A 15,532-nucleotide genomic window follows, 5' to 3' on the forward strand; every position below is an offset into this window, starting at 1 on the left:
AAAAAAAAGTAAATACATGACAGGACAGATACACATCAGGAGAATTTGGTGAGGGGGGGCGCGATTGTAGGAGGACAGTCAGGTGTTATATTAAGTGATATTGAAGTGGTGGGATTTCTGTTGACTTTTTAATGTGGCGAATGTGTCAGAGTTGCAGAGGGAAATCCAGCGGTTAGGGGTGGCGATGATGAAGGCTCTGTCCCCCAAGGTGCGGTTCTTGGTCTTAGTGGCGGGGGTCACTATGCTAATCAATAACAGAGAGTCACCTTCAATATTTTAGGAGGTGCGAGAACAGGACAACAATTCTAGGCAAAACAGAAGTGAGAGACATTTTTAGATTTCCCCTCGATTTAATATCAAGGGTGCCAAAAAACAATATGTCAGTCGACAGGACGGCACTGAGAAAATTGGTGCGGAAAACATTTATACAGTAATGGTTTACAAACATGACTCAATTATGAAAGCACTCTCCAATGATCTGAATCACAGATCAAATCATAATCTCTTTTTTTAATAACAAAGCATGCCTTTGTCAGACAAGATGTCCATATGAGATCAAAACATGTTCCCCTTTCTCTGTTCTCAGCGTTGGATGACACATCAAAGAATCCTTTGATTTCTCGTGTCAGTGAGTTTATCCCCTTGATCCTTAATCCAACCAGAGCAGGTTCCCTCCTCTTGGTTTTGCAAAGTTTAGGAACAATGAGTCAGTTTAATGAGCTGTATGGCGGTATGGAGCCAATCATGCCAAACAGCATGCAGCGCTCGTCAGCTGCTGACAATGGAATAAAATCCTTCTGTTCGATGCAACAACACTATCAAGCATTAGGTGTAAAAGAGAAAAAACATCTACACAAGGAACCGCTGGACTGCTCCCTTTGACCAAACAAACTAAATTTTCATCGTTCATTATTAAAGCAATTTTCTTAGCAGCTCTAATCAATATTCCCTCAGCTCTGTTGTTTGGATTAACATTGTTTTGGATTAACAGTGATCAGCTTCACTCTCCCTGCTTTCATCAATCTACTGCACAGTACACCCCTTCACACAGCACCAATGGGCGGGCAGACAAAGAAACCAATTTGCAGGAAGACGCAGTGGCACATTTAGCAGCTAATTACTGGAAACAAAATATATAATATTGCTAATATTATATTTATACTCGCAAGGTAGCCAAACTGTGTATGACAATGCACCTCTGTGTGTACAGGATGTGTAATGAGGCAACTGATGGCAGCATGTTCACTGTATCAAAGTCATATGGTAATAATACTATACATCATTATATGAAGTTTGCTTCTCCAAAAGAACAAACAACCAAAAACACCACTGCCCTCATATTTCAGAATCATGCGGGACCTATTAGTTCCTCATTTTCAAGTGGGAATAAATTAACACACTGTGTATGCTTGAAAATACACACATCAAAAGTATCCTGTGGAATTTCTTGGAACCATGATTGATTTGCACTATGACCCTGCATGCTAATGTGTTGTGACTGTAATGCGCCAAAATAAATTATTAAATAAAAACGTAGCAACATGACAGTAAAGGGAGGGAAAAGGAGATGAGTAGCTGATGTAATCAGGGATGTAGTGTGCAGAAAATGGCAGCAATTTCCACATATTCAGTGTTCTCTTTGTTTTATTGAGCATGTTTTGTCAGGCCTCAAGCATACGCACAACGTGTTTTACCATGAAGCACCGATTGCCAACATTACTGCACTTGTTTACAGCTGAACTCCACAGGTGATGCATGACTGCAAAAATATATCTGAGAAGCAATTATTTTCTGTCAAAAAGAAGTGAAAGTGGTTGATTGCCAAAATGTGCTGTTTATTTGTGGGAATGCATTTAATTCCTATTCCTATTCTTATTTAGATTCTATATCTATTTGAGTTTTGTTAAGCAAAAATCACTGTTTACATGAGTATAAAAACAGTACATGAATTAAAAAGCCTGAATTATGTGAAAGCATTTTGCTTGTTTGTGTGTTTTTCACTTCAAATACAGGATGTTTGTGTATCTGTGTAGCAAAAGGGGTGGAAATACAGAGGTGAAGACAAAGAATGTACTAGAAACTAATACAATGCAGCTCAATTCAATTCTATTTTGAATTAAGCATATGAGGTAGCTGGGAGGAGAAGATGGATGTTGAGGATATGGGAAGGCAAACAACAGGGGCAAACAAAGGAGAGGAAAATAACAAAGCAAAACAACGGGGCCACCAGAGTTGGGAGATGGATGGTAGGGAAGAAAGGCAGAGACAGAAAAAAGGGAGTGGGAGGTAGTGAGGAGAGGGCTGGAGAGGAGAGTAAGAAAAAGAGAGAATGGGAGAAAAGACGTAGATGGAAAGAGAAAGGCGGAAAGAAAATGTGGGATTAAGAGCCTTAAAAAAGTAGTGAGGAAAAGCGTGTGCCTTCTAAGGCAGAAAAAAAGGAATTAAGAGGAATACACAAAGAAGGAAAGATTGAGTGCCTACCACCACTATCCCTGATGCTGAAGTTGAGGGCAGTGCTGGACTCTGGAGGGATGCTGAAATACACAGTGCTGTCATTTCCTCCCTCATCTCTATCAATCGCCCGCAACACCTGCACCACCTGAAATACAGAGATAGAGAAAGTAGAAGAGATTGGGTGAGGGGAATGTGTGAATATGTGGTAGTGTGCTTGTATGTGTGGAAGACAGAAAGGCAGAGAGAGGGAGAAAAGAAGGTAATGGAAGAAATACTTACAAGGAGAGTGCTTTTTGCTATAAGTCATTAGCCAATGTCAGCAGGGCTCAAAACAAGCCTGACAATTAGTGCAGAGACAGAAACAAACTGTGTCTGATACTCACAGCAAATAAATAACAGCGTCTGGTGTGAATCTCCCTCTCACACGCAAACACAGAGTGGCTTTCTGTTTTGTTGTTGTCTCTGAACAAGTGGGCAGCAATTGTAAATAAATTAATCTAAAAGAAATCTCCCACTGCCTAAGATGATGGGTAATTTCTTTTTAATGAAAGACCCCCGTCGTCATTATGCGAACTGTACTTTCAGAAATGCTTTCTAATGCTGGTTACGAGACTGAAAAACTAAAATGTAGGCTGCCGAATGCTCTCTCAGTTTGTCAGTGTCTCTAGGCCTAAAGAAGATTTGTTATGTGCAGTCACATTACATTATCAGTGGCTGTGTGCGAGCATTCAAACGCATTTTGCCTAATGACTTGTCATACAGACACATGCATCCCCAAACCGCAGACGCGCTGAAGAGATATCATAATATTTCTTTCATGAAGTGCCTTCCTGCTCACTCACATTACAGCGCACACAAGACAAACATGAGCATCACAGGGAAAAACAAATCAATGTCATTGCCATGGAATCACAGATTTAGTGGCAAAACAACGACGACACAAGCAGAGCAGTGAAAACACCAGTGAAGAACAACAGATGGGCCAAGACACCAAATTATGGCAATAGAACCCAGCGTGGAGTGCTAGAGATGGAGGAGAGAGGAAAAAAGAGCAAAGGATGGTTTCCAGGGAGAGATTGAGGAGCAAACTGAATGATTTCTATAAGTGAGATAGAATCAAGTAAGAACACCATGATGCAGAAAAACAGACAAGAACACAAAGAACTCACAAGGGATAGCAGAGAGGAGTGAGTCTCAAGTTTAATTACAATTTGAATAGCTGCTGTGTTGTGATAACAGGCTATTGAGGATTCACCTGCCTCCGCAGTGAATGGGTGAGTGTAGCTGCACAGAATGTGAATAGATGGAGCTTTGTACAACTGTACTCTGTATGTTCCTGTAGTCGAGCGGACATGCCTTTGTCTCCTATGATTCCCTGCAGGAAGGGAAACAGCTTTAAAGCTCAGTCTGTTTCCCCGCAAGAAACGTCACTGTTTGGTGTAAAGCAAATGAACTTGCAGCGAAAGATGGCATGAGCCTTTTATCTGGTTCATTGTTTGACAAAATTATGATTGGCTATGTTGATTCTGCTGTTGTAAAATGCAGTGTATTTTACTCAGCTTTATATTAATAATTTAAGATGGCTTTTTTTTTGCCCAACAAGCTATATGTTTTACACATGGCAAAAAATTGGATATGAAGCTTAGGGTAGCAACATAAAGAAAGTAATAAATTAATGGAATAATAAAGATGAACTCAGGCTCAGTGAAATCAGCCACAAGTTTCTAAGGAACGCTTATGAATCTCAGGGTGGGCTGCTCCACTGTCGCCACCTTGGCAGTGCCTGATTCCACCGACCTGGCTAAAAACGGGCAAAGTGTTGGAACATATGTGGCGCTTAGACATTAGCATACACTTATGTTCACCCTCCTGTTTCTCATTTTCAGTTAAGTAGAACTATCAGCTTTGATGACAGGTGTCATAAGGAGGGAAACTGGCTACAGAGCTCATGTTTTTGGTACTGGGTTGCAAACATCTTTATGTAACATTTGAGTCTATGGGGAATAACTCACTTTAAGAGCCACTCTGACATAGCCATTTGGGGAACTGCAGTTTTTGCCACTTCCACATTGGTTTCATTTGTCAGCCCCAGAGGTTGCTATGTGGGTATCTCATAAACCACACGCACAAATACAGTGTTTATAAATGTAAAAAAAACAAAACAAAACCAACAACTATTAAATCTGTCAACCAACACCAGTAACTATATTGAGGTTATGGAGGAGGTACTGTTTATATTGATACAAAAGATTTAACAATATTGAAGTAATAGACAAAAACATAGGTACAATCCAATTACTCCAGTGAGGAAAATAAATATTTGTATCAAATTTCATGGTAATTCTTCAGGCAGTTTATGAGACATCATTAAAAAGCACAAATGTCAGTGGAAGCACTAGAGAAAAATCATTATTTATTAGGATTCATTGCCTCGGAGCAAGGAATGCCTGTTCAAATTTTCAAGGTGATGCAACAGCAGTTCAGATATCTCATTCTGGACTCACTGACATTACCGTGTGATCCAAAGAGCTATGCTTCTAGTCACACTAAAATGAATTTAAAATCCAAATATTGGTTTCACATAAAAAAAAAAAAAAAAAAAAAAGAGAAATGTATGCTAATCACCACCTCCAGCACCATCCCCACCACCCTGGATCAGGCCCCAAGACAGTGAAGTGAACAGTGTAAGAAACACACAGAGCCATTTTTTTAATATATATATATATATTATTTTTTTTTTTCCCCCACCACTGTGTAATCACTGACTCCAGCTGCCTCTGCCCCCTTCTCTCCTAAATTCCAATGTGAGTCTGGACTTCTTTGTTGCTCTCAGCTTTCAATTGTACTTTTTAAGTATTTGTTGTCCTAGTCGATACAGACGAAGCAGCGAAATGGCAGGCACCATTTGTTGTAATCACTCCTGTTGTGATGTGGCAGCACATTTGTTTGACCAATTACAATAGAAAGCACTCCACTTCATTGTCAATCTTTGAACACGTCACAAAACTGGTTGGGCAATAGCACAGCATAGCATTAATAGAACTTGTAAATTTGATTTTTGAAATTTGATCCTATGTTCTGTTACATTTCAGACCTTAGCAGTTAACATTGATGTCACCAAATTTCTATATGCACAATAAAAAAGAAAGGCTTTGTGAATAAATTGAGCTTTTTAATTCTAGTTTTGGAGTAGAAATCTTCTTGCACACAAATATTTGAAATCAGAGGTCATTTAAACGCATACTGACCTGCCCGATGGAGGATGAGTCACACATGGCTGTGGTGTATTGCCTGTCCAGCTCAGGTGCATTGTCATTAAGGTCTAACGTCTCAATCGCCACCAAAACTCTGGAAACCTGGCTGGGATTGTCTGAAAAAGACAATCAGAAGGACAAAGACCGTTCAAGATGCACACGCAGCTGTGTGTGGAAAATTTATGAAAAACTGTATACAAACGTGAAGTGGAGCAACCAAGCTCTCCATTACCTCCACTAAATTGTCCTAATTGACAAAATCGAACATTTTAGTCTTTCTCAAAAACGTGAACTGCACTCACATCACATTAGCAAGCATACAATTGGCGTAATACACAGTAGTGCATCTGGCTTCATTCGGCTTGTGTTATAGCTCGCAGAGTCTGGGCGGGAGTGCAAGTGATGCTGCAAGGCAGTCACCCTTTCCCACATCTAACTGTTCCTTCCTTAGCCAGATCATCTCACGGAGTCAAGAGTGTGTGTGTGTTTTTTAAGAAAGCGAGAGCGAGAGAGTCAGGGAGGGCTGTAGAATGCACTCAATCTGCATGCAGTAACACAAAGACGCAGTTTAAATGGATTGGCACAGGGTCTCCCACACGCCATTCATGTGGATATACACACATTCGGACATGAAGTTCTCAAATCCATGCTTGAAACCCACGGAGTCATATTCTGAGCTGAACATGCACCATTTCATTTTAGCCTATACTTCTGCCAGGCATAATCTAGGCTCACCAGCACACATCTTCATTCCTTTATCTAAGGAGGCAACCCAGCAACACAGCCTGGGTCACACTTTCTGTGAAACACACGGACACACATACACAAACGCACGCGCACACATACTCTCCCACACCGTGCTCTCAAACCTGAAGCAGTAACACTGTGTCATGGATGACAGCGACTGGTTGACATTGCTGAAAAGCTGAAAATGAGCTCTTGCTGTAATGCCATTGGGTGAGCTGGCCTGCCTGTGGCCATGGCAGAGTTCCTGCTGTGCTTTATGTCAACACAGCCACCAACAGCCTGTTTATTAGATGGAGCTCATTATTCAGACAGGCACTCACGGTGCTTCCTCCACAGTCCTCCCGACACTGCAGCCACAAGGAACCCTGAACAGACTTTAAGTAAAGATTAAACTTTGTCCAGAGTAAGGCTTGGCAGGAAAACAACCGCCGTTACTTGCAAACAGCAGCCACTGGACAGCTTTCACCAACGATACTTTCATATTTACACAAACCAATTTGATAGATTTTTTTATTTTTTATTTTTTTAGGACAGAAAACATTCAAACATTGGCTTGACACCTGCCAAAATAACCATCGGAGCACAGCCAGGAATGCACAGGAAGCTGATGTTCCTAGCAAGGACACATTATTTGTCCGAAATCGTAAAGGCAATTCATGTAATGTCTAATGTGCCACCACTGGCGTCAAAATTTGCCTTGATTAAGGTGCAAAAACTGTTAAGATGAGCTCAGAGTTGTTGTCAAAGTCAGGGGATAAAATACCATCATACTGTTTTCACCTTTGCTTCTGAGCGTCATTATTTTCAGAGCCACAAGGAGTGCCTGTCAGGAATTGTTTAAGGCACCTGAATAAATGTCTGGGACCTTCCCTGCCAGCCAAGGACAATTTTCAGAAGTGATCTGGAGATATTTAACATTTCTCTCATATGTCAACAAATTCCATGAAAAATCATGATGAACACTGACAAATTGACAAATACTGTTGCATTCCCTCCATCATTACAATGAACATGGGAACTGTAGTTTATTTTGTCAGTTCCACATACACTTTCCTGCTGCTGTAAATACTGACCTAGGCTCCACATACATTGAAAACAGCCCCGAATAAATAAACAGATGACTCATGTTTGAGATTCCTGTGCAGAAATCCACACTGTTGAGCTGTTGGAGGATAATATATCATTTTATTAAATGAAAGTATAGATTTGTGACACAGGTAATGATTACTACAGACAGGTTAGTACTGTGACATGCTCTTGTATTTTATTTGTAGGATTGGTTGACAAAAAATATCATGGCTCCTGAAAGGGAATCTTTCAATGGCTTAAAGGTTTTTACTTGTATGAAAAGTGGATCTACTCTGATGTTTCTTGATTTATTGAATGGAAAATGTGTTATTTTTCAGTTTCACAGTTTATTTTTGACCTTGGAAATGGCAGTAAAAAAATAATCTCAACTAATCATGACTGAAAGCTCTAGAAGAGCTACTAAAGGGACCCAAGTCTGATCTATCGTCTGCACTTCTGTTTACTTGTGTCTGTTCACTTTCCTGACTGAAATCTTACCCTTGAGTTTTTAAGTGCATGTCTGGGTTGATGCTAGTTATCTTCATTTACAAAGTGATAGGTGTTTACCACTCTCCTTTGCAATTAAAGTCTTCCTGCAAAGCAATGTCTGTCCTGGCTTTGTTGCTTTAACTCTTTGCTTCCAGTCAAATTCTTATGAGAACAGATCTTTCTCAGCATCAGATAACTCACACAATGTAGATCAATTGATTCTAAAGAAGTAAACTATTTGTGGCACCAAACAACATTTCCTTCGTGGCTTGATGACTTCAGCGCTAAGCTGCTGAACTGAATCACAAGCTGGATATTGTGCTTTTCAGACACCATATAATATGCACTTTAAACTCCATAAACCCGAGGGTTAGGAGTCAAGGCTGCTTAATTGTCACCTTCATTGTAATCAGTTTCATTGAGTTTTTGCTTTAGATAAAAGAAGGACTTCAAGGAGCAAACTAATGATATATTAGTGGTAAATGGTGTACAAAGGGGGATCTCTGACCTCTCTGGGTTGCAATGACAGTAATGTTGTGCCAGTTTTCGCGTTCGCGGTCCAGCTCCATGGCGGTGGTGATGAGGCCAGTGTCTGGGGTGATACGAAACAGAGCCTCCGGGTCTGACTGAGGATCAATGGAGAACCTGGAGAGGAAAAAATACTTCAGTGAGGGAATTGAGGAAGGGGCAGAGAGGAGTATAGAAAGAAAGAGAGAAGGTAAGAAACAAGAAGTGGTTGCGGTGAGATGCTTTGTGAAAGAAAGCAGACAGGGCAAATGTGTGAGAGACCGGTAAGGAGGTTGGCCAAAAAAATTAATAACAGGGGATTATCACAACTGATACGAGCACTTTTGAAGTGCTGTTGATTATCCAAATATCTCTATGAATATGTACCAACTATGATTCCTTCCCACACGCTCACTCTTAGCACTTCTGCTGGTGCTAATTGGGACACAGTTATTTGGGTTACAGACAAATAATTTCTGCTTCTTGCTGTGTTAAACTATGTGAGACAAAATCTTCTCCAAGCAAGAAACGCTTGTTTCTCGCTGAGGAGTTGGGGTTGAATTTGACTCAAAAAGTACAAATATTCCTTTTCTGAAAATGCTTGTAGTTGAGATCCAACTATCAATAAGACAATATAAAAAAAACCAAAGTCTCCTCTGTAAGACTAAAACTCAGGAGTGTATTTCACAGCACCATTATATGTTGGATTTCTCATTTGGGGGTGAAATTCCTGAGTTGGTGGTAATAAACAACTAAAATAATAACGATTTTGCTGAGATGGTTACCACTTTAATGTGTGCGTTGTGAATATAATGCCACAGCCAATAGCCATTTAGCTCAGTTTGACACAAAGACTGGAAACGGGGAAACAGCGCTGTCCAAAGATGATCAAACTCACCTACTTACTTGCTTGAAAGCCTTCACATTTAAAATCTTTTCTCTCTGCTTCAGTTTTGAGTACTCACAGCCCTGACAACTCTTGTGAGTGGATATCTGTAATGCATGGAGAGAGAAGCCTCACTTCACCTGATATTGTTGGTAAGACTAGTGTCAGGGTCTACAGCGCTGACTCGACCCACAGTGCAGGCTGGCGGGCAGTTCTCAGACACATCCATGTGATATCTGGCCCGGGAGAACCTTGGGGGCTCATCTGCATCCAGAACTGCCACTCTGATAGAGGCCCGGTCCTTGAAGGGGCCTCGACGCAGGAAGCGAGGGTCAACTATCGGGTTGAGGACTTCCACAGAGAAAGAATAAGAGCTCCGGCTCTCGTAGTCCACAGCCTGGGGTTGGGGGGATAGGGTTAGGAAGAGTGAGCTGGGATGATTAAAAACACTGGTGGAAATATATAATATTCAGCATTTCAATATACACTTACCGTGATATTGACATTTTATTGGCAAGAAATTATGCAAATGGAAGTGATTTGAAACATCAAATCCAAACATATGTTTTTTTGCCTTCATTTGGTCCAATTCTTATCAAAAAATCTTCCACAGATGACTTCTAAATTACATATCCAAAGCAACAAGAAGGCAAATAATGAATACAGAGGGCCAATGAGAGTGCTGACGCTCAGTGTGTTGAAAGGATTCTTGAGAGATCCGACACAGATGCAACTACATATTTGGGCTTTGGTTTTGTCAGAGTTGATGATGAGATGACAAAAACTGGAGGATATGCAGTATAGCTGCTTTAACATTTACTGCCAGGACATTAAATGACGATGGCAGATATATGGAAATTGGGTAAGATTAAAGCTTCCTCCTTCATGCAGCGCAGATGGATGTAGGCATGTGTGAAATCAGGTAGCTGCATTGATACATTGATCTAACATCCGCATTGTCTGGAGCTGCAGTGTTGCCAGCACAATTGGAAGTGTGTTACTGGATAGTGTGTTTTTGCTGTATTGTTACAAACGTGTTATTAGGGGTAATTTCACACCTAGTGACGCACTTTGGGACTGAGACATGCTTTGTGACAGCATGGATGTAGATTTTGTGCTGTGTACTCTAGTGACAAATAATTTCCACAAAGAATAGAGTTCTAATTATGAAAATAAAAACAAACCCAAACTGTCACTGTCACCATGGCAACTCTATTAGCCACCAGAGAAACTCTTACCTGGCTAGGAGGAGTGTGAAAAATTCCATGCATCTACACAGGTAGAGGAGATTTCATTTGGGATAGAGGCCCAGGCCCTGGAGATTGTTTGTTACAGAGAAGTTATGAAGCCTATTTGTCTGAGGTGTCCGTGTGATTGCATGCTGCACTCCCACAAGCGGGCCGGTTCTGAGGCGATGAGATAGCCACTGATCGGGTTTGCCGAAATAATTGTTAGTGAGGGGAGAGGCACACATTCTCTCACACACACACACACACACACACACACTGACATACACCTGCCAGTGATTAAATCTGGAGAAAGCAACATGTTTGGGTCCGGTTCAAAATACCTGTTTGAGGTATTAGAGCTGGTGTGTGTGTGTGTGGGCTTGTTCACAAGTACAAGTGGTTCTTGAGCCTTTGTGTCCTCAGATCCTCTGTCAGGATGTGTGTGTCCTTAAAGCAAGTGTGCATATGAATCATCTCAGTGTGATTGGCACAGAGAACCATGTTGGACAGAGGATTAATAGGCTCCCTGGTTATGCAGAATTTTTGCTGTCAGATTCAAACGGGGGGAAAAAATCATTCTGAGGATCCCAGCCGCAGCGGGAATATTGATATCCTCTCACTCGAGCTCTCTCCCTCCTTTCTGATCACTCTTTTTCCATTTCTACTTCTTTTTTCTTCCCTCTTTCTGAGATTTAAACCAGAGTCAATGCTTTACAGGAAATCAGCAGTTTTAGAAAGAGGTACAGACTGATTAGAAATTATGCAAAGAAAAGGTCAAATGAAAGGCGTCAAAATGTAAGCAAATTGGGGGAAATCTCTACAGAATAAATAAACAAGAAGCATTTGATGAAGGGGCCTAGAGAGATGGAAATTGTAACACTGTGTGTGTGTGTGTGTGTGTGTGTGTGTGTGGAGGTAGATGGAGGAATAGGTTCTTCAACAGGGTCCCCATTACAGCGAGAGAGAGACAATCTGTCTGAGGAGGAGATGTGTCACTTACACTGTGAGCACACACTCATCAACCCCCCACCCCCTCCCCGCCCTCCCTCTATCCAGCACTCCATCACTTCGTTCCCTTTCCTTCGCAACCTCATACACTCCATCACACACTCCCCCTCCCACCCTCCACATATCCCCCCCGAAGTGTGTGTGTGACAAGGCATTGGCTCTGACAAACCACAGTGCATACTCATCCTTCTCCCTCATCTGCCCCTACAGGGTGCACTTACCACAAACTTTTTGTTTTTGTATGTTTTGGTGCATTGTTTTGTTTTGTTTTTTTCCTCTCTCGTACACCTTTGGGTGAATGAATGAGATCACATGTTCTTCTGCCTCATAAACACACACACACACACACATCAAAACACACAACTTTGATAGCTGTTTGAACCTTTACAGGAACTATCTGAAAGTTAAACTATTGCCACCTAGGCACCAACAACTGTTTTCTCACCAGTCAGGCTAAGAGCTTCAGCTGTTGCACATAGAAAGAAGAAAAGGCAATGACCCATCCCCTGAGGAGCTCTATGTCATCATCACAGACTAAACACTACCATCACTTGGTATGGGGAAGCGATGAGACAGTTTGTGACACAATTTATGACATCTTTTTCTTCGTTGTTTCCTGACCTTTAGCAGGCAGAGACCATTCACACTAATCATAATCAACAATTTAATTGAAAATAATCAGGAGTTGCAGTCCTTGAATGTGCATACACACTCTTATCTCAAGTTAATGTTGCTCTCTGCTTTGTGTGTACACACACACACACACGCATGCTTTACAAGTGTAACCTTCCCCTGTCCTGCGATGCAGCACCCCCACAGTCCTTTTTGAAATTCAAATCACTCCATACAATTTCCCTTTTAAATTCGCTTCACAGTTAGCAGAAATTAATTAGCTAACCTGCATGCTAGACTGGCGATACATAATACATGTCACCTCAAAGAGGCCGACCCATAGCCATACATGCTCGATTGAGGAACAGTAAGTGTGTGCTTGTGTGTGTGTGTATAGACCTTACAGTGAAAGTACTTTACGGTAGAATGAAGATGGTGCTTTTCCTGACTTTCCTCTAATAGATGGAAGATAGTCTGCACATGTGATTGAAAAAAAAAAGGGATAATATGTGCTAAGTGTATGTCGCAAGCTTGCGTGAGCATGTAAATAGTCTGGCGTGTGCATTCAGTGTCCTGCTGTCCTTGGCAGCTTGATTTTGGGCATTCTAAATCAAAATCATACATCTCATTTGTCTGATGACAAACGCAGCTTTGGACATCGCTGCCAACAAGCACTACTGAGGAGATGGGAGAACAAAGACCCATCTAAGTCTTCTGTTTGACTTTGTTCTTCTTTTGTTTCTTCTGTCTTATTTCGCTCTCAGATGTCCTGTGTCTTCCTTTTTCTTTTTTCAACTTAGGAGTGAGACATTGGTCTCTCTCTTTTTCCCCTTTTCTCCTCCTCTCTCCATTTTTCTCTCTCTTTTTCCCTTCAGAGGAGATTAACACAATCTCCCGTCCGCGTGAGAAAACAAACACAGATAATCCTGGGCGCTCTGCTGGCGTGTGACCGAGGATTAGCCAGCCGTTTTAAGTGAGAGCATATGGAAATAATAACGGCAAACTGACACATGCACGAGCTAGCTTGTCCCCACAGGTAAGACAAAATGAAAGATGCACAAATAGCAGGCTTATGCAGCTCACAGCACCCCGAAAACATACCTCAGAAGGGAACCTCCTGAATCGGATACTGCCGGATCTGTATTAATGATGTTGTGACATGTCTAGTTTTTTTTTGTCTCATGATCCCATTTCGTTATAATACGTGCTAATAAATTCAGTATACAAGTGTAATGACTCATTGTGAGATCTGGGCATTATGCTGGTTTCCTTTTCAAATCTTTTTTTCTGGCAACATCTGTCATTCAAAACACATGGAGGCCTCCATTGACTCATCACCTGTCTAAGTCACATGTATCCATCAGCTGACGACAAGACTCCCTATGTCTTTTCCTTTACTTTTAATTACTTCCCATTGGAACAGTTGTTGTGGTTTTGATTAGTTGATTGATTTCAATTAAGTCTGAACCAGCATCCTCAAGTTAAAGTTCCCTTTGTCTTGAGTGTTACTCTCTGGCCATCAGGGGGCACTGCTGTAGAGCAATGCCAAGAAGCCACTATGCTAGAGAGTGGTTTACAAATTCTTCAATTACCTGCTACTTACACTGTGGCCCTGTTCACATGCTGTATCAAAAATCTATTAGCTGCAATGTGTACATTCATTAACAGCAGCATGTCAAGTAAATAACTGGAGTGGATCTGATCTGATGGTGTCAGGGAGCATAGGAGAAGAAAATTAAAGAGCATAAAATAAAGCGGAAGGGGAAATGTTGGCTGAATCATCAATGTGTACGTCTGTGTATGCCTGCATGTGTACCTTTGCGTGCCCTTGCACGAGTGAATGTGAATGAGACAGACCTGGGGTGAGTCAGAGCCACAGAAAAACATACACACAGTCTGACATGGCCCCCAGACACAAAACAGAGCAAGGACAAGATAGGATGGGGAGGACTTGTCTGTGTATGTGTGTTTGTGTGTGTGCATTCATGTGTTTGCATTTACTAGCATTTTAGTTTGTGTGTCTCGCTCTGAATCTTTGGATGCGTGCATTAGGTGAGGGGGGTTCAATGAGAGAGAGAGAGTAAAGGTAACGTAGAGAGACAGCAGTGGATGATGGAAAAAAGGGTAAACAGGTTGAGGTTGGGAGTGAGGAAGTGGGTGGGTAGGGGTGTGGGATGGAGAAAGGGGAGATAGCTGGAGAGCGAGTGGGGAGAAGGAGAGAAATCGCTTTATTGCTGGGTCTCTCTGGGGGAATGACAGTAAATAAGCAGTGATAAGCAGCAGGCCGCTTCAGTCATAGCCCAGTCTTGCAGGCTTTTAATGACCCAGCTTCCCCTGCGTGTCCCCAGCTTTACCTCACTCTCCTCTGCCCTTTCGCTCGTCAGCAAATCATCCAGTCTTCCTCATTTTCCACTGTCTCATTCTCTCTCTCTGCACTTCCCCCCGTGTTTTATTCTACTGAGCTCCATTTTGTCATCGCATATTCTCTCTAATTTTAACTCTCCTAACTCATCTTCCTGCAGCTCCCTCTCTTCCCTCTATATATCCCTAATCTGCCATTAAACCTCTTCGCCCCCCTGCCCGTCCCCTCAATCTGCCACCCACCTCCCGTCTCACACACTGTTGCAACATAAAGACGAGCTCTGCCGTGTGGTGTTCTTCACCATCCTTAAGTGCAAGGAGCAAACGCCTCTTTGCACCCATTTTACCTTATTCCCCACAGCTTAAACACAGGCAGCTGCAAGGTCAAGTGTGTTATATCGATGTGTGTCACTGTATATATATCCATGTTTTCATTGCTGCTTGTGTAGGTGTACGTCTCCATTCTGTGTGTGTACGCAAAGACAGAGAGAGTGCATCTTAGACCAACGGTTAAAGAGATTCAGCCCACAGCAGCAAGATGACCAGCAAGGTCAAGACAACACTCAGTGGCAACGCAAATTGTTCCATTCGGAAATCCTCCCTTCTCCGGGGGCGCACAGATCATCCATTCCCTTCACAAAATCCTTCACAGTTTGAGAGCTGCCTGACTCCGGGAAATGGACATGGTGCAATGTGACACTGTAACACACCTCGCCATATGCATGCTGCCATAACAACACCAGGAAAAAAAAATACTGCTGTTGTAGATTACTTTTTCTTTTTTTTATTTTTTGGTAGTTTGAGGAGTTTGTTTAACAAAGTGGAAACTGAAGGGAAGCTTTGTGATAATTTTATGCTTCGTTTATTTGAATTCTAATAGAATTTTATCCCATCTTAGATGTTTTTAGTTTCCCTGA

The 15,532-nt window shown here is 41.7% G+C and overlaps 1 protein-coding gene across 1 annotated transcript in view; it reads right to left on the reverse strand.

Moving 5' to 3' along the window:
* cdh24b (cadherin 24, type 2b) overlaps window positions 1-15,532 on the reverse strand; it is a 163,586-nt gene that overhangs the window by 22,726 nt on the left and 125,328 nt on the right. Inside the window, exons 9-12 of the mRNA XM_029524683.1 lie at window positions 9,546-9,802; window positions 8,521-8,657; window positions 5,703-5,824; window positions 2,482-2,599 (exon numbers count right to left, since the gene is read on the reverse strand). Coding sequence (XP_029380543.1) covers window positions 2,482-2,599; window positions 5,703-5,824; window positions 8,521-8,657; window positions 9,546-9,802 — 634 coding nt within the window. The remainder of the gene's footprint in view (window positions 1-2,481; window positions 2,600-5,702; window positions 5,825-8,520; window positions 8,658-9,545; window positions 9,803-15,532) is intronic.

This window comes from Echeneis naucrates, chromosome 17 (assembly GCF_900963305.1).
Source record: "Echeneis naucrates chromosome 17, fEcheNa1.1, whole genome shotgun sequence".
NCBI classification, from domain to species: Eukaryota; Metazoa; Chordata; class Actinopteri; order Carangiformes; family Echeneidae; genus Echeneis; species Echeneis naucrates.